Here is a 20,598-nt window from a genome sequence, read left to right as displayed (position 1 = left end):
CACTCATTAAACAGTCCCCTCTGAACTGTTGCTCCTGGGATGTTTTTTTTTGTTTTTCACACCTCTCTTGGTAAATTCTAGAGAATGCTGTGTGTGAAAATCCAAGGAGATCAATAATTTCTGAGATACTCAAACCACCCCATATAGCACCAACAATCATTCCATGGCCAAAGTCACTCAGATCACATTACTTCCCCCATTTTGATGTTTGGTCTGAACAACAACTAAACCTTTTGATCATGTCTGCATGCATTGAGTTGCTACCACATGATTGACTGATTATATATTTGCATTAACAAGCAGGTGTTAGGGCATATCTAATAAAGTGGCCACTGAATGCTTGCAAGTGAGTGTATGATTATAACCATGTAACAATTACAGCACGGAAACAGGCCATCTCGGCCCTTCTAGTCTATGCTGAACGCTTACTCCCACCTAGTCCCACCGACCTGCACTCAGCCCATAACCCTCATTCCTTTCCTGTCCATATACCTATCCAATTTTTTTTTAAATGACAGCATCGAACCTGCCTCTACCACTTCTACCGGAAGCTCATTCCACACAGCTACCACTCTCTGAGTAAAGAAGTTCCACCTCGTGTTACCCCTAAACTTTTGCCCCTTAACTCTCAACTCATGTCCTCTTGTTTGAATCTCCCCTACTCTCAATGGAAAAAGTGTATCAATGTCAACTCTATCTATCCCCCCATAATTTTAAATACCTCTATCAAGTCCCCCCTCAACCTTTTACGCTCCAAATTACAAATACATTTTATACTGAAGATGCCCTTCAGACTCCATTGCTGAGCCAAATTCATTAAATTAATAATTAAATGTCCATCTAAACTAAACGCTTCTTAGCTATCCAAGAACCATTTGAAGGTCTCTATCATTCTTGCACTCACCACCACACCAGGCAGTGCACTCCAGCTACTTGCCATACCTGTGTAAAAAAGCTTGCCGTGCCTTCTTCTGAGATGCAAGCCCTCAGATATAAGACACTTCAAACCTGGGAAGAAAATACTGTCTACTCTATCTACGCCTTTCATAATCTTACAAACCTCTATAAGATCTCCCCTCAGCATCCAACACTCAAACAACCCAAATCTGTTCAACTCTCCTTAACGTTCATGCCCTCTAATCCAGGCAGCATTTTGTAAAGCTCTTCTGCACCTTCTCCAAAGCTTCAACTTCTTTCCTTGAATGCCAAGACCAGATGCAACCTAACTAGAGTTTTATGAAGCTGCAACATAACTTCAGAACTCTTAAACTCAGTTTCTCAACTAATAAAGGCAAGCATTATATATCCATCGTTACTGATCCATGCAGCCACCTTCAGAGAGCTATGAACTTGGACCTAAGACCCCTCTGCTCATCAACACTGTTAATGGAATTAAATGTTGCAATTATATCCGTTCTCTAAATCTTGTTATTTCATTGCTCCCAGGGGACAAACTGTGCTGTGAAAACATTGCTGATTCCTGGCAATTGCTGAAGGATCCCAGTTCTAACCATCCAATACACCATACAAACATTCCAACTGCTCAAAATGCAGCAATGTAACAATCTATTCAAAATATAGTAGCTGAATTGTTTTGATGGCTCAAAAATGTTTTTAATTGCAAAAAAAATATTTTTGCTCTTTCATCATTTTTCTCATCATCAAAATCTAATTTTTTTAGGAGAAAAATTAAATGCAGCAAAAGCTGATTTTATTTCAATGAGTTAAAAAGTCTCACTGGGAAATTGTCCTGGCACTTTTTCCTATTTATGGCATTGCCATTGCTTACAGCATGTAATCCCCAGAACAGGGCTGGTGAACCTGTAGTATACGTGCCCAAGATGGCACGCACAAAAATTTTGTTGGCACATGGCATGCAGTACTGCTCCTCAATTCTTTGTATCCCACCCATAATAAAAAGATAAAACATAATAATTATCTTTGCTCCCGAATGAAGCAGGGGAATGATTTTTGCAACCCAAGTGCAGTAAGATGTATTCACAGGAAACATCCATGATTATTTTCACTAATTCACTAATCAATGATAATCCCTGCTCAACTTTACTATGGCAAGCGAGAGAATTTTATAGAAGATTGTTGCCATTTTGGGCACACACTCTCAAAAAGGTTCACCACCCATGCAGTAGAACCTTTGCAGAAGCTCAAGTCCTTTATTTTTACATACATAGTCTGAAGTTTGTTGTTTATATATTATTCTGAATAATACATTTATGTGATGCTAATAATGATTAATCCACTTATTTAAAAGGATTCTTGCCTCCTCTTGTAGAATGAACATTATGAAGAGTGGAATGAGATTGCAATGTGTTAAATGTTCACCCACCATTTTGAGCAATATTTGCTCATTTGGATTAACAAAGCAACCAAGTGTATTCCCGTAGATTGAAAACTGACTGTCACATTGCACAGAAAGAGTTGCAATAAATGGTATGTTTCAGGCCAGAGGAATCTAACTGGCAGAATGTCTGGGGGTTGGATTTTGGTTCTCCATTGTTCAGTAGTTACATTCATGACCTGGGAGGGAATGAAATGTAAGGTTTCCAAGTTCGATGATGCTACTAAATAGATGGAAGTAAATCTGGGATGAGAACGTTGTGACTCTGCAATAGGAAAAAAACTGATAGAGTAAACCTGGCAAACAGAGTGTAATATGGTGCAGTATGTGGTCATGCATTTCGATGAGAGGAACTAAAAGGATCGATTGTAATCAAAGTAAAGGGAGACCGTAAATGAGTAAAGTTCAGAGTGTTCCAGGTATGAATCATGAATAACTAGCTGGCAGTTCCTACAAGAAGCTATGAAGGCTAAGGACATGTTGCCTTTATAGTGAAGGGGTTGGATTTGGTACATTTTGGTAAAGCTGTGCAGGTTGTTAGAATACGATGTACAGTTCAGGTCCCCACACAGGATTGTTATTTCAAAGAACCAGCAGTGCTTTGATGGGCAAATGATGTCCTTCTGGGTGGCAGCAATTTTATAACTACTTAAAACTGAATTAATCTAAATTAGTTTTGTTCAGAAATTACACTGGCTACTAAATCAGCTTCATTGACAATAATTGGTCTTTTATTGGACTCTTCAAACAAAAAACATGCAACTGGAATTATAAAAATAAATGCTCTGTTTATTAGAACAGTTTGTTATCAATATTTCTTTGCATTTACTGAGATATTAAATTTAGTAAACCAAGATAGTTTTCCTTTCCCTCCAAATCATCAACTGTTCTGCAATGCTGCTTAGCTACTCCAGTCCATTATTGCATCAGTTTCATTTACCCTCCTATTACCCTCCAGAATCCCCAACTCCAGAATGTAGTAGCTTAGAAAATCAGTAGAATCAGTACTAAAATTTACATTATCATTTTCCTTGTCAAACTCCCCAACTGTGCATACCAGCTAAACTGATGCTAAGAGAATTTTGTTCATCTAACGTAACTATCCATAGCAAAATGCCTCTTTGCGAGCACTCTGACATTGGTCTGATTTCATTCTCTAGATCTTCCATTCCACTGTCAATAACTGAAGTCTAGGAACCACTGCCCTCAACATTATTATTGTTCTTCCTGCTTCACTACGTTTCTGAATAATGTTTCAGTCTATTCATGTTTTGATCTTTTTAATTATTTCTCCCCTCTCTGCCATCCCACCTTGGTGTTCTTTGCTCAATAAGACTTCTGTTTCATATTCAGAAAGCTACAGAAGTGCTTTTTATAGCTAACAATTCACAGCCCAGAATTTGGAAAGCTGCAAAGCAAATAGGATTCATAATGGTTTATAAATATGAGGTAATATTTAGTGAGAATGTTTCCTTTTCTAACAACTGTTGCATTCTAGTGACAGTTCAATGGCATCCCTGGCACCTAGCAACTGTAATATCATCAAATTAGCTGAGAAGCTAATCACATCCAAACATTCTCTGTGACTGGAAACCAGGAAACATTTTGTTCTATATATGCTATGCAGATACATTGGTAGAAATTGAAACAAACCCTTTTGATTGAAGTAGAATATAAAATATTGTAATCTGATTTCTTTTTTAAAATTTGCTTCAAGATCAAGAAGTTTTCATGTAAGGAAATCGTATTGCATATATCAATAATTATCTTTTAGAGATTGTGTTTGCTACGAGCAATTATATCATTAGAAACATAGAGCAACACACACAAAATGCTGGAAGAGCTCAGCAGGTCAGGCAACGCCGATGGAAATAAATGAACAGTGGACATTTCAGACCGAGACCCTCCTCAGGACTGAGGAAAGGTCGTGTCCTGAAAAGTCAATTGTTTATTCTTTTCCATAGAGACTGCCAGGCCTACAGATTTCTTCCAGTATTTTGTGTGTGTTCCAGCATCTGCATGATCTCTTAGGTTTAGAAGTATAGTTGGTTTGATGTACCATAAGTGTATCATTTTCAGGAATTTTGTACTTGGACTGCTTAGTAAAGGGATTAAGATTGCTGCATTTTGCGAGATTTCTACAGTGGAGAAGGATACAAACAATGCAGTCTGCGAGGACACATTCAATCTCTGATAACAATTTCCCCATTAGAACGTAAGACCATAAGAAATAGAAGCAGGAGTAGGCCATCTGTCTCATCAAGCCTGTTCCACTATTCATTAAGATCATGGCTGATCTGGCTATGGACTCATCTCCACCTACCTCCCTTTTCCCCATATCCCTTAATTCCCCTACTATGCAAAAATCTATCCAAACTTGTCTTAAATATATTTACTGATATTGAAACATGCAGTACTAAAATTGCTGTTTGTTTTGTAGAGTGAAGGTGATGAACACCTTTAATGATTATCACTCCTGTGGTAAAATCTCTTTACAGTTAACATAGACATTTTTTGTGTTCCTTTGCAAACATCCTTGCCAATTGGAGCGTCTTATGCCTATGTCATTCAACTTTTCCAGAAATAGGCAATCACAGGGGTATTCAATGGGACTGGAGGGCTTTTGTTATAAGGAGGGACTGGATAGGTTGGGAGTTATTTCACTAGAGTGAAGGAGTTTGAAGGGTGAACTCAGAGATGCTTATAAAGCCATGAGGTGCATAGATAAGGTGAATGGTCACAGTCCTTTCCCAGAGTTTCTCCAAGAGGTCTACATCCTCGTCATGGATTGGAGTCTTGCATTCCTCAATGACCTGAAGAGCTATGTTGGTTGGAGTCAGGGCTTTACGCTTCGGCTCTTGGTTGAGTCACCCACACCAAACAGATCAAAGGGCAGAGGCCAAACTAAGAATGGTCCACTGGTCCTCCAGGTTCGGGGGACTTCATCTCAGGGCTAACAATCCTGACCAGTCAAACAAACTTGTTACAGGAACAACAATGAAGAGTGGCTCACGAGAGACAGAGATGGAGGGCCTTCATTGCTGCCCTAAGCACCAGCAGGTGTAAAGATCAGTAAGGAAGTTTCCCAGGGTTGGGAAAATTAAAGGATATACATTTAGGCTGAGATGGGAAAGACATAAAGGAACCTGAAAGCAGGTTTTTCACACAGCGAGTAGTGGCTACCAGTGGAAGTAGTAGAGGCGGGTACAATTATAACAACTATGTGAGAGAGTGCACTAAAGATCTACCAGGATGTTACCAGAACTGGTGGATTTGAGTTACAATAGAGACTGGATAATCTGGGACTTTTACCTTGGAGCATAGGAGGGTGACGGTTGACCTTTACGAAGTTTATAAATTCATGAGGGGAATAGATAAGGTGAATAGCCACAGTCTTTTCTCGAGAGTAGGACATCTAAAACCAGAGGGCATCAGTCTAAAGTGAGAGGGGTAAGAAGGAAAAGGAATTTGAGGGACAAGTTTTTCCACACACTGGGTATTTGGAATTTGCCTCTCCCAGCAGAAGTGGTAGCAGCAAAAACAATTATAGCATTTAAAAGGATTTGGGCAGGAATGTGTATGGGAAAGGTTGAGAGTGATTTAGGTCAAACGCAGGCAAGTGAGACCAGCTCAGGTCGGCTCCTTAGTTGTTAAGGGTGAGATGGATCGAACAGCCTGTCTCTGTGCTATGACTCTGAGTGGCAACTATCTTAACAGCTGGTGTATTTCCAGTCCAAGTGCTTTGAATAGTCGGCTACTAATTTAAGTAATTTAAAAGAAAATATCTAAAGCCTTTCCAAAGTTCAGTCACAATTATATCACATATACAGGGCCTACCCAACAAGGGTGGTGTTTTATATTGAACTGACAGCACGTTTATGCAGTTTCTATCTACTTCCTGAGGAGACTGAGGTCCTTTAACATCTGCCGAACGATGCTGAGGATGTTCTACGAGTCTGTGGTGGCCAGTGCAATCATGTTTGCTGTTGTGTGCTGGGGCAGCAGACTGAGGGTAGCAGACAGCAACAGAATCAACAAACTCATTCGTAAGGCCAGTGATGTTGTGGGGGTGGAACTGGACTCTCTGACAGTGGTGTCTGAAAAGAGGATGCTGTCCAAGTTGCATGCCATCTTGGACAATGTCTCCCATCCACTCCATAATGTACTGGTTAGGCACAGGAGTACATTCAGCCAGACTCATTCCACCGAGATGTAACACTGAGCGTCATAGGAAGTCATTCCTGCCTGTGGCCATCAAACTTTACAACCCCTCCCTCGGAGTGTCAGACACTCTAAGCCAATAGGCTGGTCCTGGACTTATTTCCACTTGGCATAATTTACCTATTATTATTTAATTATTTATGGTTTTATATTGTTATATTTCTACACTATTCTTGGTTGGTGTGACTGTAATGAAACCCAATTTCCCTCAGGATCAATAAAGTATGTCTGTCTGTCTGGCTGGCTGTCTATCTATTAAATTAAATAAACCCTGTCTCTTGTTTAACCTCTAGTTCCTGTGTTTCCACTGGGTCATACTGGTATGACCCATTACATAATACCAGCAGTAGGAATGGCCCTAACTGCATCACCCACTGGATCATCAGGGTAGTTAACTCCTCACTATTTGCACGTGCAGCCAATTTTATTTTAGAGGAAGTTCAAAGTAAAGTTTATTATCAAAGGACATATATGTCACCACATACAACCCCGAGATTTATTTTTCTGTGGGCATACCCAGCATATCTATAGAACAGTAACTATAACAGGATCAATGAAAGACCAACCAGAAGACAACAAACTGTGCAAATGCAAATATAAATAAATAGCAATAAATAAGGCGAACATGAAATAACAAGATAAGGAGTCCTTAAAGTAAGACAAATGGTTGTGGAAACAACTGAATGGATAGGCTAGTGAGTGTAGTTATCCTCTTTGGTTCAAGAGCCTGATGGTTGAAGGGTAATAACTGCTCCTGAACCTGGTGGTGAGAGTCCTGAGGCTTTTGTACATTCTATCTGATGACAGTAGTGAGAAGAGAACATGGCCTGGGTGGTGAGGGTTCCTGGTGATGGATGCTGCTTTCCTACGACAGTGTTTCATGTAGAAGTGCTGAAAGTTGGGGAAGATGCAAGAGCTAAAACCTCTGCAGAGAATCTTAAGAGATATCCAAGAAGATCCTTGAAAACGTTTCTAAAGAGGGGTGAAGACTGATCTGGAATTTCTATTTGTGTTATAAGTAATCTTAGTTTGACAGTAACAGTATGGAATCATAGAGCCATACAGCATGGGAAAAAAGACTCTTTGGCCAATCATCAGCACCCATTTAAACTAGTCCCATTTCATTCTCTCCACATTCTGAATAACTTCACCCTGATTCGACTTAATCTCTAACTGAGGGAATTCATCTAGCAATCAACATGTTGGAGGAAACTGAAGCACCCAGAGAAAACGACGCAGTCACACATAAACACCACGCAGACAGCAGCAAAGTTCAGGATTGAACCGTGAATTGTTAATTTTAAGTTTGATGATTTTAAATATCCAACACAAATTCACTACTGAAGAAAATAGGGAGCTGTGTAGGTGTTCATTTTACCAGGTAGATAAACTGATTTACCAATATTAACAAGTATCATGGCATTAAAAGAGAATTTATGTTATTAATTAATATTTGAAAAGTTTTTAATGATCATTTATTCTGCCAGTTTAGTAACTTCAATAAACACATGGAGAGAGTACTGGTTTTAATGACACTGTTGATGGAACAACTCAACTATTCAATCAACTTACAGCACTTTGTAAGAGTATCCCCACTTGGCTTCAGATGGCTAACTTATCTGCATGATAATAAAGGCATGTTTTAATAATGACTTTTCAATGAGTTCTGCCCCTTTGAGCCACATGAGTTCAATGGTTACCACTTCCATCTGTGAACCTAGACCTTTGAAATCTGCCTGAAAAGGGCAAATTATATGTGCATTTGCTTGACATAGCATGAGCTATTTGAATGAGTTTGAATTAGAAGCCTCAGCTAGCTGACTTGTGCTCTGACCTGTTATGCAGCTCTTTGTCTTGGCCTTCATTAACCTGTCAACATAATGACTTCACCAATAGCTTATCACCAAGGTAAATGTGACCTCACCCTATCAATGATGTCTCCTATTCTCTAACCATTGATCTCCATCCATCTCAGCAATCCAATGTGTTTTCCCTTTCTCCCTTCTGATAAAGGATCTTCAAATTAAAATGCTAACACTTAAGCTTGCCACAGTTGCTACCTGACTTGAAGCGTTTGCAATATCTTCTGTATTTATTACAGATGACTTCTGCATTTAGCCAGAACTAGCAGAAAGACCCCTTTGTCAAGAGCCTTGGCAATTCAACATGGCCAACTCAGACAGGGGATTTAAGACTCACTTTTCAGAAGAGTGATAGGCAACACAAACATGATAAAACCTGCAACTGCTGGTCTCAGCCCAAAATGTCAACTGTTTACACTTATCCATAGGTGTTGCCTAGCCTGTTGAGTTCCTACAGCACTTGGTGTGTTTCTTGAAGTGATAGGCAACTTGCCAATAAACACCTCAGCCACAAAGCTGCTTTCATGATTCAGTGACAATCTTTCATCACACAATTTAGTTTGAAGTTGTGTTTAGAAACATTTGGTAATTTTATACACACACACACACACACACACACACACACACACATATATATATATATATATATAAAATTTGTTGTGACTTTCTGAACTTTTCAAGACTTGCCAATGGAACTAAGCAAATTAATAATTTGGTACGGTGGGCCAAAGGACCTGTTTTGTGCTATGCTCTTTAGTCTTCTAATACTGTGATTTGGAGGTAGCTAGAGTACATGTGAATCTCTTGCATCTCTATCAATGTGAATGCTTCTGCTGCTGTATTGGGGAACAGCTTCTTCCCCTCTGCCATCTGATTTCTGAATGGACGTTGAACCCATGAACATTACCTCACTACTTTTTTTTTGTACGACTTATTTTAACTTAACTATTATTAGACATATATATACTTAATGTAACTCAGTTTTTTTCCTCTATATTTATTTTTATCATGTATTGCAATGTACTGTTGATGTAAAGTTAACAAATTTTGTGACATATGCCAGTGATATTAAACCTGATTCTGATTCTGCAATGCACAGGACCAAGAGCAGCACCATGATCAGTAACTGCACAATGAAGGCTACTCCTTGCAAATATGATGTTACACAGGAAGTATCATCAGCATGGGCCAATACAATAAATGTTCTGTTAATTCTCACTTTGCAGTTGGTCCCATTTTGTTTCTTGTTATTATATTGGTGTAATAAGGAACATATTAGTTCACAATTCTTTTACAATGATTAATAATTTTATGAAATATCAGAAGCTGCTTATGCTGTGAAAATTCCATTTATTGGACTACATCATAAGGGCATAGGCAGGCAAAATACAGAGTGAATTGGTTAATGTGCTAACAAAAGCATGCCACTATTCTACTCTAATACTCCTGATTGACTTCCAGAACTGATTATCATCATTATGATCCCATTCCAGAGAAACAATACGTTCAAGTATTAATCCAACTTTAATCATGATTATTAATTTCAATTACTTAATGAGTGATGCAATCTGACTTATAGCCCTGACACACAAAGAACAAGACATAAAATAATGTATCCATACACCGTACTCAGCATTTCACTGGGGCTGTTTGACAGCAGAATTAAATATTGTGTCGTAATGAATAGATAATAGATCACATCCAACCCTAGTTTCTATTTCATATAGCCACACGGCCTGCAACTTCAGACTTTAGTTGTAAATATTTGGGCTCAATACAAGGATGATATGCTGCAGTTTGACTCGCCAAGAGCAAGTTTAATAGAGGCAAGAAAAAATATGTGAAGTCCAAAATAGGTTCTCCTATTGCCATCCTTTCTGGCTGCATAGGTGAAATAGTAACAAGTGCTTTAGCATTGTGCACTATAAAACATTACACCGTCACAACCAAATAAGCTAGTATAGCTGATTCTAGTTAGTTCAGCTGTCAGTTAACCAGGACAGCCATTTAATTTTGACAACTTTTAAAGAACAAATGCTAAATCAAGAAAATAGCCAGGATTCCCTTTGTTTACTTTGGACACCATGCCGCTTAATTGCAACAGGAGACTGTTGTCGAACAGTTTCAAACTACAGTCAGTCATGTGCTCTTGTGTGGCTGTTAGATAGTGCACCATGCTCAGAGTGATCAGTTTTTAAATAGCATCAGTTGTGTGTGTTTGTGTTCAAAAATCAGTGACTTTTGACACTGATAGTTGCCAAGAAATAAGCAGTAAAACAATTCAGAACTGTTCTGCCCACTATAGTTTCAAGCATTCAGGCTTGGAGATACCAGAAACAGCCGGGAGTGAAGGTGAAGCAATTTCACTACTTCGGCAAGTTAGGAATTAGGAAGAACTTGAAAATATCAATAATCATCTTGAATGGTGCAATAAAAATGAAGATTTGGAGGATGCAATCATCTAAAGCAGGGGCTCCCAACCTGGGGTCCATGGACCCTTTGCTAAACGGTATTGGTCCATGGCAAAAAAAGGTTTGAACCCCTCTGGTCTAAAGCATTGTATGAAGGCAGTCCATTATCTGCACTGGGTGCTTGTGTTGGTTTTGATAGTCAATCATAAGAACGCAGCAGATAAATTCCTCTGTCGATAGCTATCAGGAACTAATACACAGTTTTATAGTACTTTAGAGGTATTGGTAGTGTTCTAATTTGTTCTGTTTTTCATTTACATACATAAATTGTTACTCAGTTAAAAGGTAGTTTGTCTTTTTTATACATTTTAACTATTTTCAGGGAATTTTGATAAGTGGGGCAGCCGCTTAATTGGGCCAAAATGTATCGGTCCCAATGGTTCCCAATGAACTGGAATCCACTGTATTCAGTTTCAGAGATGCCATTGTGCGTGAGCCCCAACCCCAAAGAAACAATGAGAGTTACTGTTGCAAAAAATAGCCTAAAAATACATCACTGAATTACAAAGTTTGGAATTCTATCATTCCTGGTCTGTGCTGATAATGACTAAGGTAACCTTGAGGGGTGATGAGATGGGGAGTGCGGTTTGTGGTAAAGACTCATCTAAGAATTCAGATTATTATCCAGTAGTGTTAATGGGAACACAGCCTGCGTGAACAACCACAGAGGAGATGGATTGGTTGCAATGACTTCCTACCTATGCATTGACAAATGAAACAATTTGTGGCATATAATAGAATTAAAAGTTTTTGGTCTGGAGACTAAGAGAGAAAGGCAGGAAAACTGGATAAAGTAATCTCTAGATTTCAGATATCATTCATTCTACCACTGCAGTGTAAAATCATTTAATGTGAAAGGAGTAAATGTTTTAACATCTGAATTAAACAAATGTAAAGATCAAGAAACTTTTTAAAAAATATTTTGTAAACCAACTTCTTGCACACAAGTAGCACCATAATATTATAAAATAAAACTGAAAACCTTACCCGAGACTGCAAAATATGGTAGTCTTTCACTCACACAAAAGAACATCAAAGCTTGCTCATGCCACAGGTCTTCCACCACATAAAGCTCTCTGTGATGTGCTAGCCTGTATTGTTTTGGAAGGGATGACTTCCAGAGAACATGTTATTTTACACAGTATTTATTTTAATTAACTCAGATTTACAAGTCAGAGTCAGTAGAAATATGCACACAATAGTCTTGATCTATTTTCATTCATAAAAGATAAAAAAAATTAAAATCTAGCTCAGCTTCAAAAAAAAATACTTCTCACTGATATGAACTTAAAGCAGCTGTAAGGTTGAATGGATACAAACGAATTTTGCATGTGGCCCAATGACATATTAATAGTATACTGCACACACTATTAGTTTCAGATCATACATTGCCAATATATGCTGTACACTAATGATTTTATTGAAAATAACCAGTCAGGACATAGCTGAATCAGAGCCGGGAAATTCATCTTTAATTTGTTATTTGGTTGAAGGGGAAGGTAAAATGATTAATACATTAAGCAGATTGCATCGGGCAAGGAACTATACTTTTAAATAGCAATTACTTTAAAAACCCAAATTATAGGTATGATTATGACAGTAAACAAGCAAATTAATAGTAAATCAGAAAATTGAATCAATTATATCCCATTGAGCAGGGATGTCATAATATGTTTTGATAGTATAATATTCAACTTCAAACTAACTATCATTTCTATAGGAAAATTGGAGTAAATCTGGTCAAAGTTACCATTTCTTTAGAAATATAACCCATCACAATTGACAGAATGACATTTCCTTCCATGTTATAATTCACATAGTGAATTACCATGATCTTTATATTGTCCTTCTGGAGGAATATTAATGAATGTATTATGAATATGAGGATTTATGAATCAAAATATATTGGTGAATCACAGCATTATGACATCCCTAAACTGGAAATAAACAAGCCTGACAATATAATAATTGTTTCCAAAATGATATCACTTGTAAATGACAATAGCAATACTATAACCATTCAAACTTGAAAGCCCTGGACCTGATGGTACACAGGCTGCAGAACCTCTTTTCACTTTTAAGATCAATGTACCTGTTAAGGCAATTTGTGCTGAATTTTAAAGTGCATTTTTATGCTAAATGAAAGTTTGACAGTACTTAGGATTTAAGTTTTTTTTTTCTCTACTTCAAAGCCCAATATTATCTTACCAATCTAGGTGCAAAGCCTCTAATGTGGCACCTGGATCACACCAAATAAACCTTGACTTCATGTGGTGCAAATCTGGCTTATTACAGGTTTGATTAAAGAGAATAAAAAACCTATACGTCCTCACATGTATAAAATATCAGATCAAGGCTGAAAATATATTCAAATTGTAATTCTAACAACACTTAAAACTGAAGGCCTCCATCATTTATTGCTGAGCTGAAATGAAATGTGCTCATCAGCAATAGTTTGTGCAGCAGCATCACAATCACACTTTTGTCTCCCACTCTCTCTCTCTTACTCACTTCTTCGATCGAATGAATACAAATTTTACCTCAGATACAAATGACAGAGTTCCTCGTTTTAATCATGTCACTTTAATGCATATTATTCAGTGCAAACCACTTTAAACTGGGCAAAATAATTTAATGAAACGTTACACCAAGACAGCAGTCCTTGTTATATTGAATTTCTTCATTTTCACTAATATTATTAATGATTCTATTATAAAAAGAGAAGAGGCTCTTTCATGACTTTGTTCAGAACCAGCCGCCTTGTGTACATTCAGGCCTATATACAATACCTTTGCCAAGTTGGCCCTGAATTAGGAGTATTTACCAAAACTTTATAACCAGAAAGACATGCCTATATTACATCAGCTTTTCTCTCTAGCCATATCTTGTACTTAGCTGTTTTGGTAATAAATAAACATCACCAAACCCTAACCCATCCCACTGGTTTTCAGAACCATCATTATCAAAAAACTGCATGCAGCACACTTCTCAATCACATGCAGATAAATGTTAACCTAAGGTGCAATTTCCCAAAAACTAGAAACTCAATTGCTAAAGTAAGCATGAGCTGCCAGAAGCCACATAGATTTTTATCAAAGCAGTTCTGCAGCATTGGATCATTTATTGCTGTTTATTAAGTGCAGTATTAAAGTCATTTAACACAGGGGAAAATTTTGTCCTACCTCAAGGTTTATGTGATGTGGAAGGATCGGGACAACCAGAGTATGGGTGGTTTACATATTCTAAATGAAGAAGTTAATGCCCTGTTGCCAACAGCAAACGTAGTTCAAGAGTTATTCAAAATTCCTCGGCGCAACTTTCAATTATACTCTCAGTTCAGTTGTCTCAACTAATTCAGTCACAAGAAATTGGAGTAGCTTCATTCTTTGTCAAATCCTTTTCCTTTGCATTCCTGAGATTTTCAAGAAAGTACAATTTATAATCAACCCATCATTCCTTTTGGAAGTTAATTGTGTGTCATCCAGTTGTTTCAGTCTGTATTATCCTTAGACAACAAGTGGTGTCTTCCATAAACACAACCATATCCAGGTAGGTTCCTCTGCTCAAGAGTTGCATGATTTTAATTACAAAAATGTAACGCTTGTTTCTCCGGGTCTTTGGGAAATTGCCATACAGTTCTCCAAATATTGATGTTTCATGATATCTTTGAGAGCTTCTGGGCTTAAGTAGCATGTCAAAGTGAGCTGTGACAAGTTTCTGCATTACAATTAGGCTATGGAGAGTGACCGGCTAAACTAGAGATGTTGGCAACATAAGTAAGCACTGAAACTGACTTGAAAATACGGCTCCACAAAATATGATAGGAAAATAACTCGATGAAAAACCTCCACTTAAATCATTGTTTATGTGAATTCAGAAGAACCAAAAGAAAAGAATCCCCTCAGCTTGGAGCCACACAATAAAACAGTCCTTTCATCAAACTAAAACTGAGGTAGTCTGCTGAGGAAACTTCATTTTCCTTTTTGGTATATTGCAGATTATGCAGGTGGGCAGAAAGAGAAGAAGGTAACATGTTTTTAGTGTTTTAGAGTAACAATTTGTTCAAATCTTTAATTGCTGGGGACATCAAAGAGGTTCCAAAAATACTTCAGCAGCTGCAGTGTCCATTTGCTGAGGTGAGTGGTATTCCTCCTCCTCTCTCTCTCTCACCAGTTGGCTTAGATCTGCAGAACCATCTGAAATGTCTCTCCACAAACTTATCATCAAAATAACTGTCCATTAGCGCTCACAGATTTAACAGAATTCCGCCCCAGACTGTCAAGAGGAAGTGAGGTGGTAAATTTTCACTGTGCAACAGATTAAAAGGGTTTCTATGGAGTCATCTCATTCAATCATTTTTTGTGTATGGAGGCACTTCCAACAGTCAGTGAAGGATTTAAAAGGCACTAACAACTAACTAAGTAATTTACTGAGTTTCGGCCTTAATGAATAGGGAAGCTTAAACTAAAAGTATTTTATCAATGAGGATAAATCAGGAAATTAATGGCTTGGATGCATCATTTACATATATTTTACATTTACATTCTGTTAAAATGCACCAAAGGCATGCTTTCTTATCAGTGTGATTAGTTCCATTTAAATTAAATTATGTCATATATAAGTATATACATTATCTATCCTGTTTTCACGTTTTCCGTTTCCCCGTAAGTAACTGGGCTGATAGCACGATATTTTGAGCATTGTTAGGACGTGAACCAACTCATTTCCCTGAAATTCTGCAGGAAAATCATCAGGTCCCTCGATAATCAATCCTTATAGTTCAAATCTCTTTTGTAACCTAACGTCATGCATAAGTTATAGTGGGTTACATGTTACCATTCCCGAATAGGGCAAAATGTTAAGTAGTTGAACATGCTATGATCTAAAGTTACTCTACCTCATACAAGTTAACATTCAGGCCGTGAGTGCTTGGAAATAATAAATGAAATAAGCCATTGCACTTTTGGTGAAAGCAAATGAGAACTAACTCTCCAGAAATATAATTTAAAACGCAGACTTGTTTCCTGTTGGTTGAGGTAATGTTCGAGGCATGCCAGACAAAAGTGAGTGATGAATATCAAGGCATGCTGTTGCTTTAGGGGTTTGTGTCTTGAATTATGCTTTTCACATCCTATCGGAAATGGGCCTTTTGAAAGTTCAGTCCTGGAAAGACATGGGTTGCCATTATCTGAAAATTGCAACACTGAAGTGTTTTCAACCGATTCGTTGCCATGTCAGAAAGCAGTCACTTGTTCTCCAGAATAAAGGACGGCGATGTATATACTTTTTTTTTAAATATAAGCAGACCTGAACAATCACCTTTCGCAATGAAAAATTCACCAGTGGTTGGAAAACCGCAGACACTTGCACGTTTTACCAAAACTCCGGGATCTGGTGTTTTTGTTCGTTCGCGATCTTTGTTTGGATGCACGGCGCAGTTTGCAGAATCGTCCCTTAACACATGCATTGGTATTAGTAAATGAACTGTTAAAAACTTCCATTCAAGGTTTGCGAGCAGTTATCAGAACAAGTTCTTTTTTTTAAAGAATGTACCTTACGTTTGCTCACGTGAATGGATCCGGAAAAAGATCTCCCTCGTCACGTAGTTGGAGAAAGAAAGCCATTTAAAAATAAATGAAAATATACCTTCCACGTAATTCTGAAAGCTTAATTCGCTTAGCATAACTGCAATGCAACAACGCATTTAAGGAGGTCAACAAAGCCAATACAAGGAACAGTATCTGGAAAGCGTGGCCTCCGCCACCGAGCCCGCAGATGTTTAAACATCTGTCAGCAGCTTGCTTTTGTTCACACAGTTTTGGTTCACTACAGTGCAGTTGCCAGTTCTGAGATTTGCTTCTCTGAAATTGTCTATGCTGTTGGTCACATTCTCTTCGATCTCCATGTACTCCGACTTGCTGATGGTGGAGGAGCTGCGGCTTCGCAGTTCGCTGTCCGAGGCGATGTTCGGGCAGCTAACGTGCAGGTACTGAGCTTGCTCCTCCCCCTCGGTCTCCCGGTGGTAGAAGTAGTTGAAGTTGGACACAATGACGGGCACGGGCAGCGCGATGGTCAGCACGCCGGCGATGGCGCACAGGGATCCCACGATCTTGCCCCCGATGGTGACCGGGTACATGTCCCCGTAACCCACGGTGGTCATTGACACCACCGCCCACCAGAAAGAGTCCGGGATGCTCGAGAAGTGGGATTCTGGGTCGTCGGCTTCCGCGAAAAACACGGCGCTGGAGAAGAGGATGACCCCGATGAAGAGGAAGAAGATGAGCAGTCCCAGCTCCCTCATACTGGCTTTGAGAGTCTGCCCCAGAATCTGGAGGCCTTTCGAGTGCCGGGACAGCTTAAAGATTCGGAACACCCGGACAAGTCGGATGACTCGCAGGATGGCCAGCGATGTGGCCTGCTCCCCGCTCACATTGCCCTCCTCCTCCTCCGCCAGCTCGGTGCCCAGCGTGATGAAGTAGGGAATGATGGCCACAATATCGATGAAGTTCATGATGTTCTTGAAAAACTCCGCTTTGCTGGGGCAGGCGAAAAAGCGGACGATGAGCTCGAAGGAGAACCAGATAATGCACAGGGTCTCCACGATGAAGAAGGGGTCAGTCAGGATGTTGGACTTGTACGCCATAGTGCTGTTGCCCACCTGCATTGTGCGTTTCCTGTCGTCTTTTAGCTGGGGCAGAGTCTCCAGGCAGAAGATGACGATGGAGATGAGGATGACCATCACCGACACGATGGCTATGCCCCGGGCCGGTCCCGAACTCTCCGGGTGCTCGAACAGCAGCCACACCTGGCGTTGGTACTCGTTCTCGGGCAAGGGCCGCTGCTCTTCCCGGATGAAGCCTTCGTCCTCGCGGAATTTCTCCATCGCCTCTTCGCCCAGCTCGTAGAACTTGATCTCTTCCGAGAACATCTCCAGCGGCACGTTGACCGGTCTGCGGAGCCGGCCGCCCGACTGGTAGTAGTAGAGAATGGCATCGAAGCTGGGGCGATTCCTGTCGAAGAAATATTCGTTGCGCAAAGGGTCGAAGTAGCGCATCCTCTTTTTGGGGTTGCCCAGCAGCGTGTTGGGAAATTGGGCAAGGGTCTTCAGCTGGGTTTCGAACCTCAGCCCCGAGATATTGATGACAACTCGCTCGCAGCACTCATGGTCGTCATTGTCCCGTGGGTAGCTATCCTGAGGGTGGCCGGGCAGGGCCGACGCTTCGTCCAAGTTGTCGCCGGCGATCACGGTCATCCTGGTGGCCGGCTTGCTTCAGAGAGGCGCGCCGAGGCGATGGGAGGCTTTAGCTTGGTCCGATTCACTGGCTGCTTCTCCCCCGCGATCGGACATTCGGAGGCAAAACTCTGTAGAGGGCGGGCGGGGGGGGGGGGCAAGGGAAGGAGTGCGGGTGGGTAGTGGGTAGATAGGTCTGGCAGGGCTAAAGGGTCGCTCTGGGCTTTAGACCTGACTTGAACATTGTGGGGCTCAAACGTTTCCAAGTGATCCCGGTAATTCAGCAAATTCCGTGGCGCTTTCCCTTCACCTCGGGGGCGAGGTGCTGCGGAACACAAACGTTAACATAAAACAGAACTCAGCTTGACAAAAGTGGGCAAAAAGAACACTAAAAATAAAGCTGGAGGGATGGGGGGGGGGGGGTCTATACGAGTGCAGCTCATGCAATGCTACAGAGTTCTCAGGCAGCCCCGATCTCCCATCTTCGCATTAGGCACTGAGTGGCTTTCGCTATAGAGAGAAAAAAAAACAGCTGCAGTACTCAGATAGGAGGGGAGGAGGAGGTACTCTGCAACCGCAGGGCTTCTCTTGGAGTGTATGTGTGTCGGGAGGGGGGATTAAACCCTTACCTGACAAGTAAAGGGGGACAGGAATGCGACCAAGCCTCGGAGCGATGCAAAACTCTCCTCCTGGGTACCTTCTACCCCTCCTTAATGTGGATATCGGTTTACAGCTATCCGTGCATGAGATCTGTTGAAATATTAATAACCTATATTACATTGGACCGACACTATTTACAACTCATCTGGCTCCGAACGTTTGCTGCTGCAGGAAGCGATTCGGTTGAGATTGAGAAGTCGCTAAAGCGCGACTCTAAAACAACAGCAGTTAAAGTGCACACACACACACACACACACACACACACACACACACACACACACACACACACACACACACACACAGACACACACACACACACACACACACACACACACACACACACACACACACACACAGACACAGACGCGCGCGCGCACACACAGACACAGACACACACACAACACACACACAAACAGAAGATCATTAGATTACGCACATGGGCTTCATGGCTGGCAACAGGAAACAATCTCTTGGTCCAGTGTCCTGGCCCCTTGTTGAAATATCATGTGGTGCAGTGTGGAGGGCTGAATGTATTACAGCCAGCCGCTCTAGTCATCCCTTAACATAGCAGCATCAGCAAAAAGAAGCCAGGAGAAGAAGTGCTGTGTGGAGTGTAACCAGGGCACCGTCCTACGGACAGCAATCTAACAGCCCGAGCAAAGCAGTATCCACATTGCGGCGAAGACTGCCGCTTCCTATAACACAACTCTTTCTATCTTTCACAGAGGTAATCGAGACATATTAGACGCAGTGCAGCCTGCCCGGTAAGATCCTCACTGCACACGACGCCGGCCACACTCGCAAAAATCCGCATCATAAACATCAAAACTGCTGCATCATTTAGCTGGATTTTACGACAATGTTCCTTTGACTGCAACGTACTGTGGCAAACCTTGGAACCCAATCACTGCGTCGCGAGTTCAGCCCGCAGGTACCGTGAGGAGAAATAAGGACCATTTACTGTACCAGAGATTCAAAGCAGTAGCATGGTTGCTCACATTTATTGTGAAGTTACAGGGGATGCTCGCTCTTCTTTGTACGATCAATTATTATTTTATAAGATTAGCAACGCGCATTATTTTTAAGATAAAACAAAATTGTGCATATTCCGCAGAATTTGGGTAACATCGCTAAGAGGACGCTGACTGCGTTTTCACTGAAGTATGGGGAGCTTAAGAAGTGGGATTTCATTCGTGCATCAAGATATTTTAAAATAAAAATGTTCCTGCTTTTGTATTTCGATCGCATAAACTTCAATAAGCCCATACTTTGTTTAAATATGCAAATGCAAATCAATCACTCCTGACAACATCCCGACAATTAAAAGGGAAAGACCCACTGCCAGGCTCAACAGTCAAACGCTTCTCCACTTATGTAATTTGGCTGTTGACAATCGACGTTGCCCTAATATTGGAGTTTGCCATCTCCTACACCATAACAGCTTGATATCTATTTGCAGGACATGTAGAGTTAAGATATTATATTAATTCTGAATCCTCTCAACTGCAAACAATGATTTAAAAAAAGTGCTGAAACAAGGGCCACAAGAGCATTTGGGACCTGTGCCCAGTGTATTCTGTGATCGCTGGGGATTCCCTCTCCCCCAGCCCCATAGATATTAGAAAGAAATAATTCTCAGATAGCTACCGAAAGTAACCCGGAGTGACGGGTCATGTGGCGGCAGCAACTATTTTCCTCTAATTTTCTTTCCATTTTTTTTGATCTGGCGGAGAAGCATTGGAGGAGGCAAAGATGGCTGTTTGACAGACAGCCATGAATCTTCCAATGGGATAATGA

General features: G+C 40.4%; 1 protein-coding gene across 1 annotated transcript in view; it reads right to left on the bottom strand.

Annotated features, from left to right (window-relative positions):
• LOC132403840 (potassium voltage-gated channel subfamily A member 1) overlaps positions 1-18,255 on the bottom strand; it is a 280,928-nt gene extending 262,673 nt beyond the window's left edge. Inside the window, exon 1 of the mRNA XM_059987570.1 lies at positions 14,093-18,255. Within this exon, the coding sequence (XP_059843553.1) occupies positions 16,690-18,162 (1,473 nt within the window). The 5' untranslated portion in view covers positions 18,163-18,255 and the 3' untranslated portion in view covers positions 14,093-16,689. The remainder of the gene's footprint in view (positions 1-14,092) is intronic.
• Between the last annotated feature and the right edge of the window lie 2,343 nt (positions 18,256-20,598).

Source organism: Hypanus sabinus, chromosome 13, assembly GCF_030144855.1.
Source record: "Hypanus sabinus isolate sHypSab1 chromosome 13, sHypSab1.hap1, whole genome shotgun sequence".
Lineage (NCBI taxonomy): Eukaryota > Metazoa > Chordata > Chondrichthyes > Myliobatiformes > Dasyatidae > Hypanus > Hypanus sabinus.
This window is presented reverse-complemented; position numbering and strand designations above follow the sequence as displayed.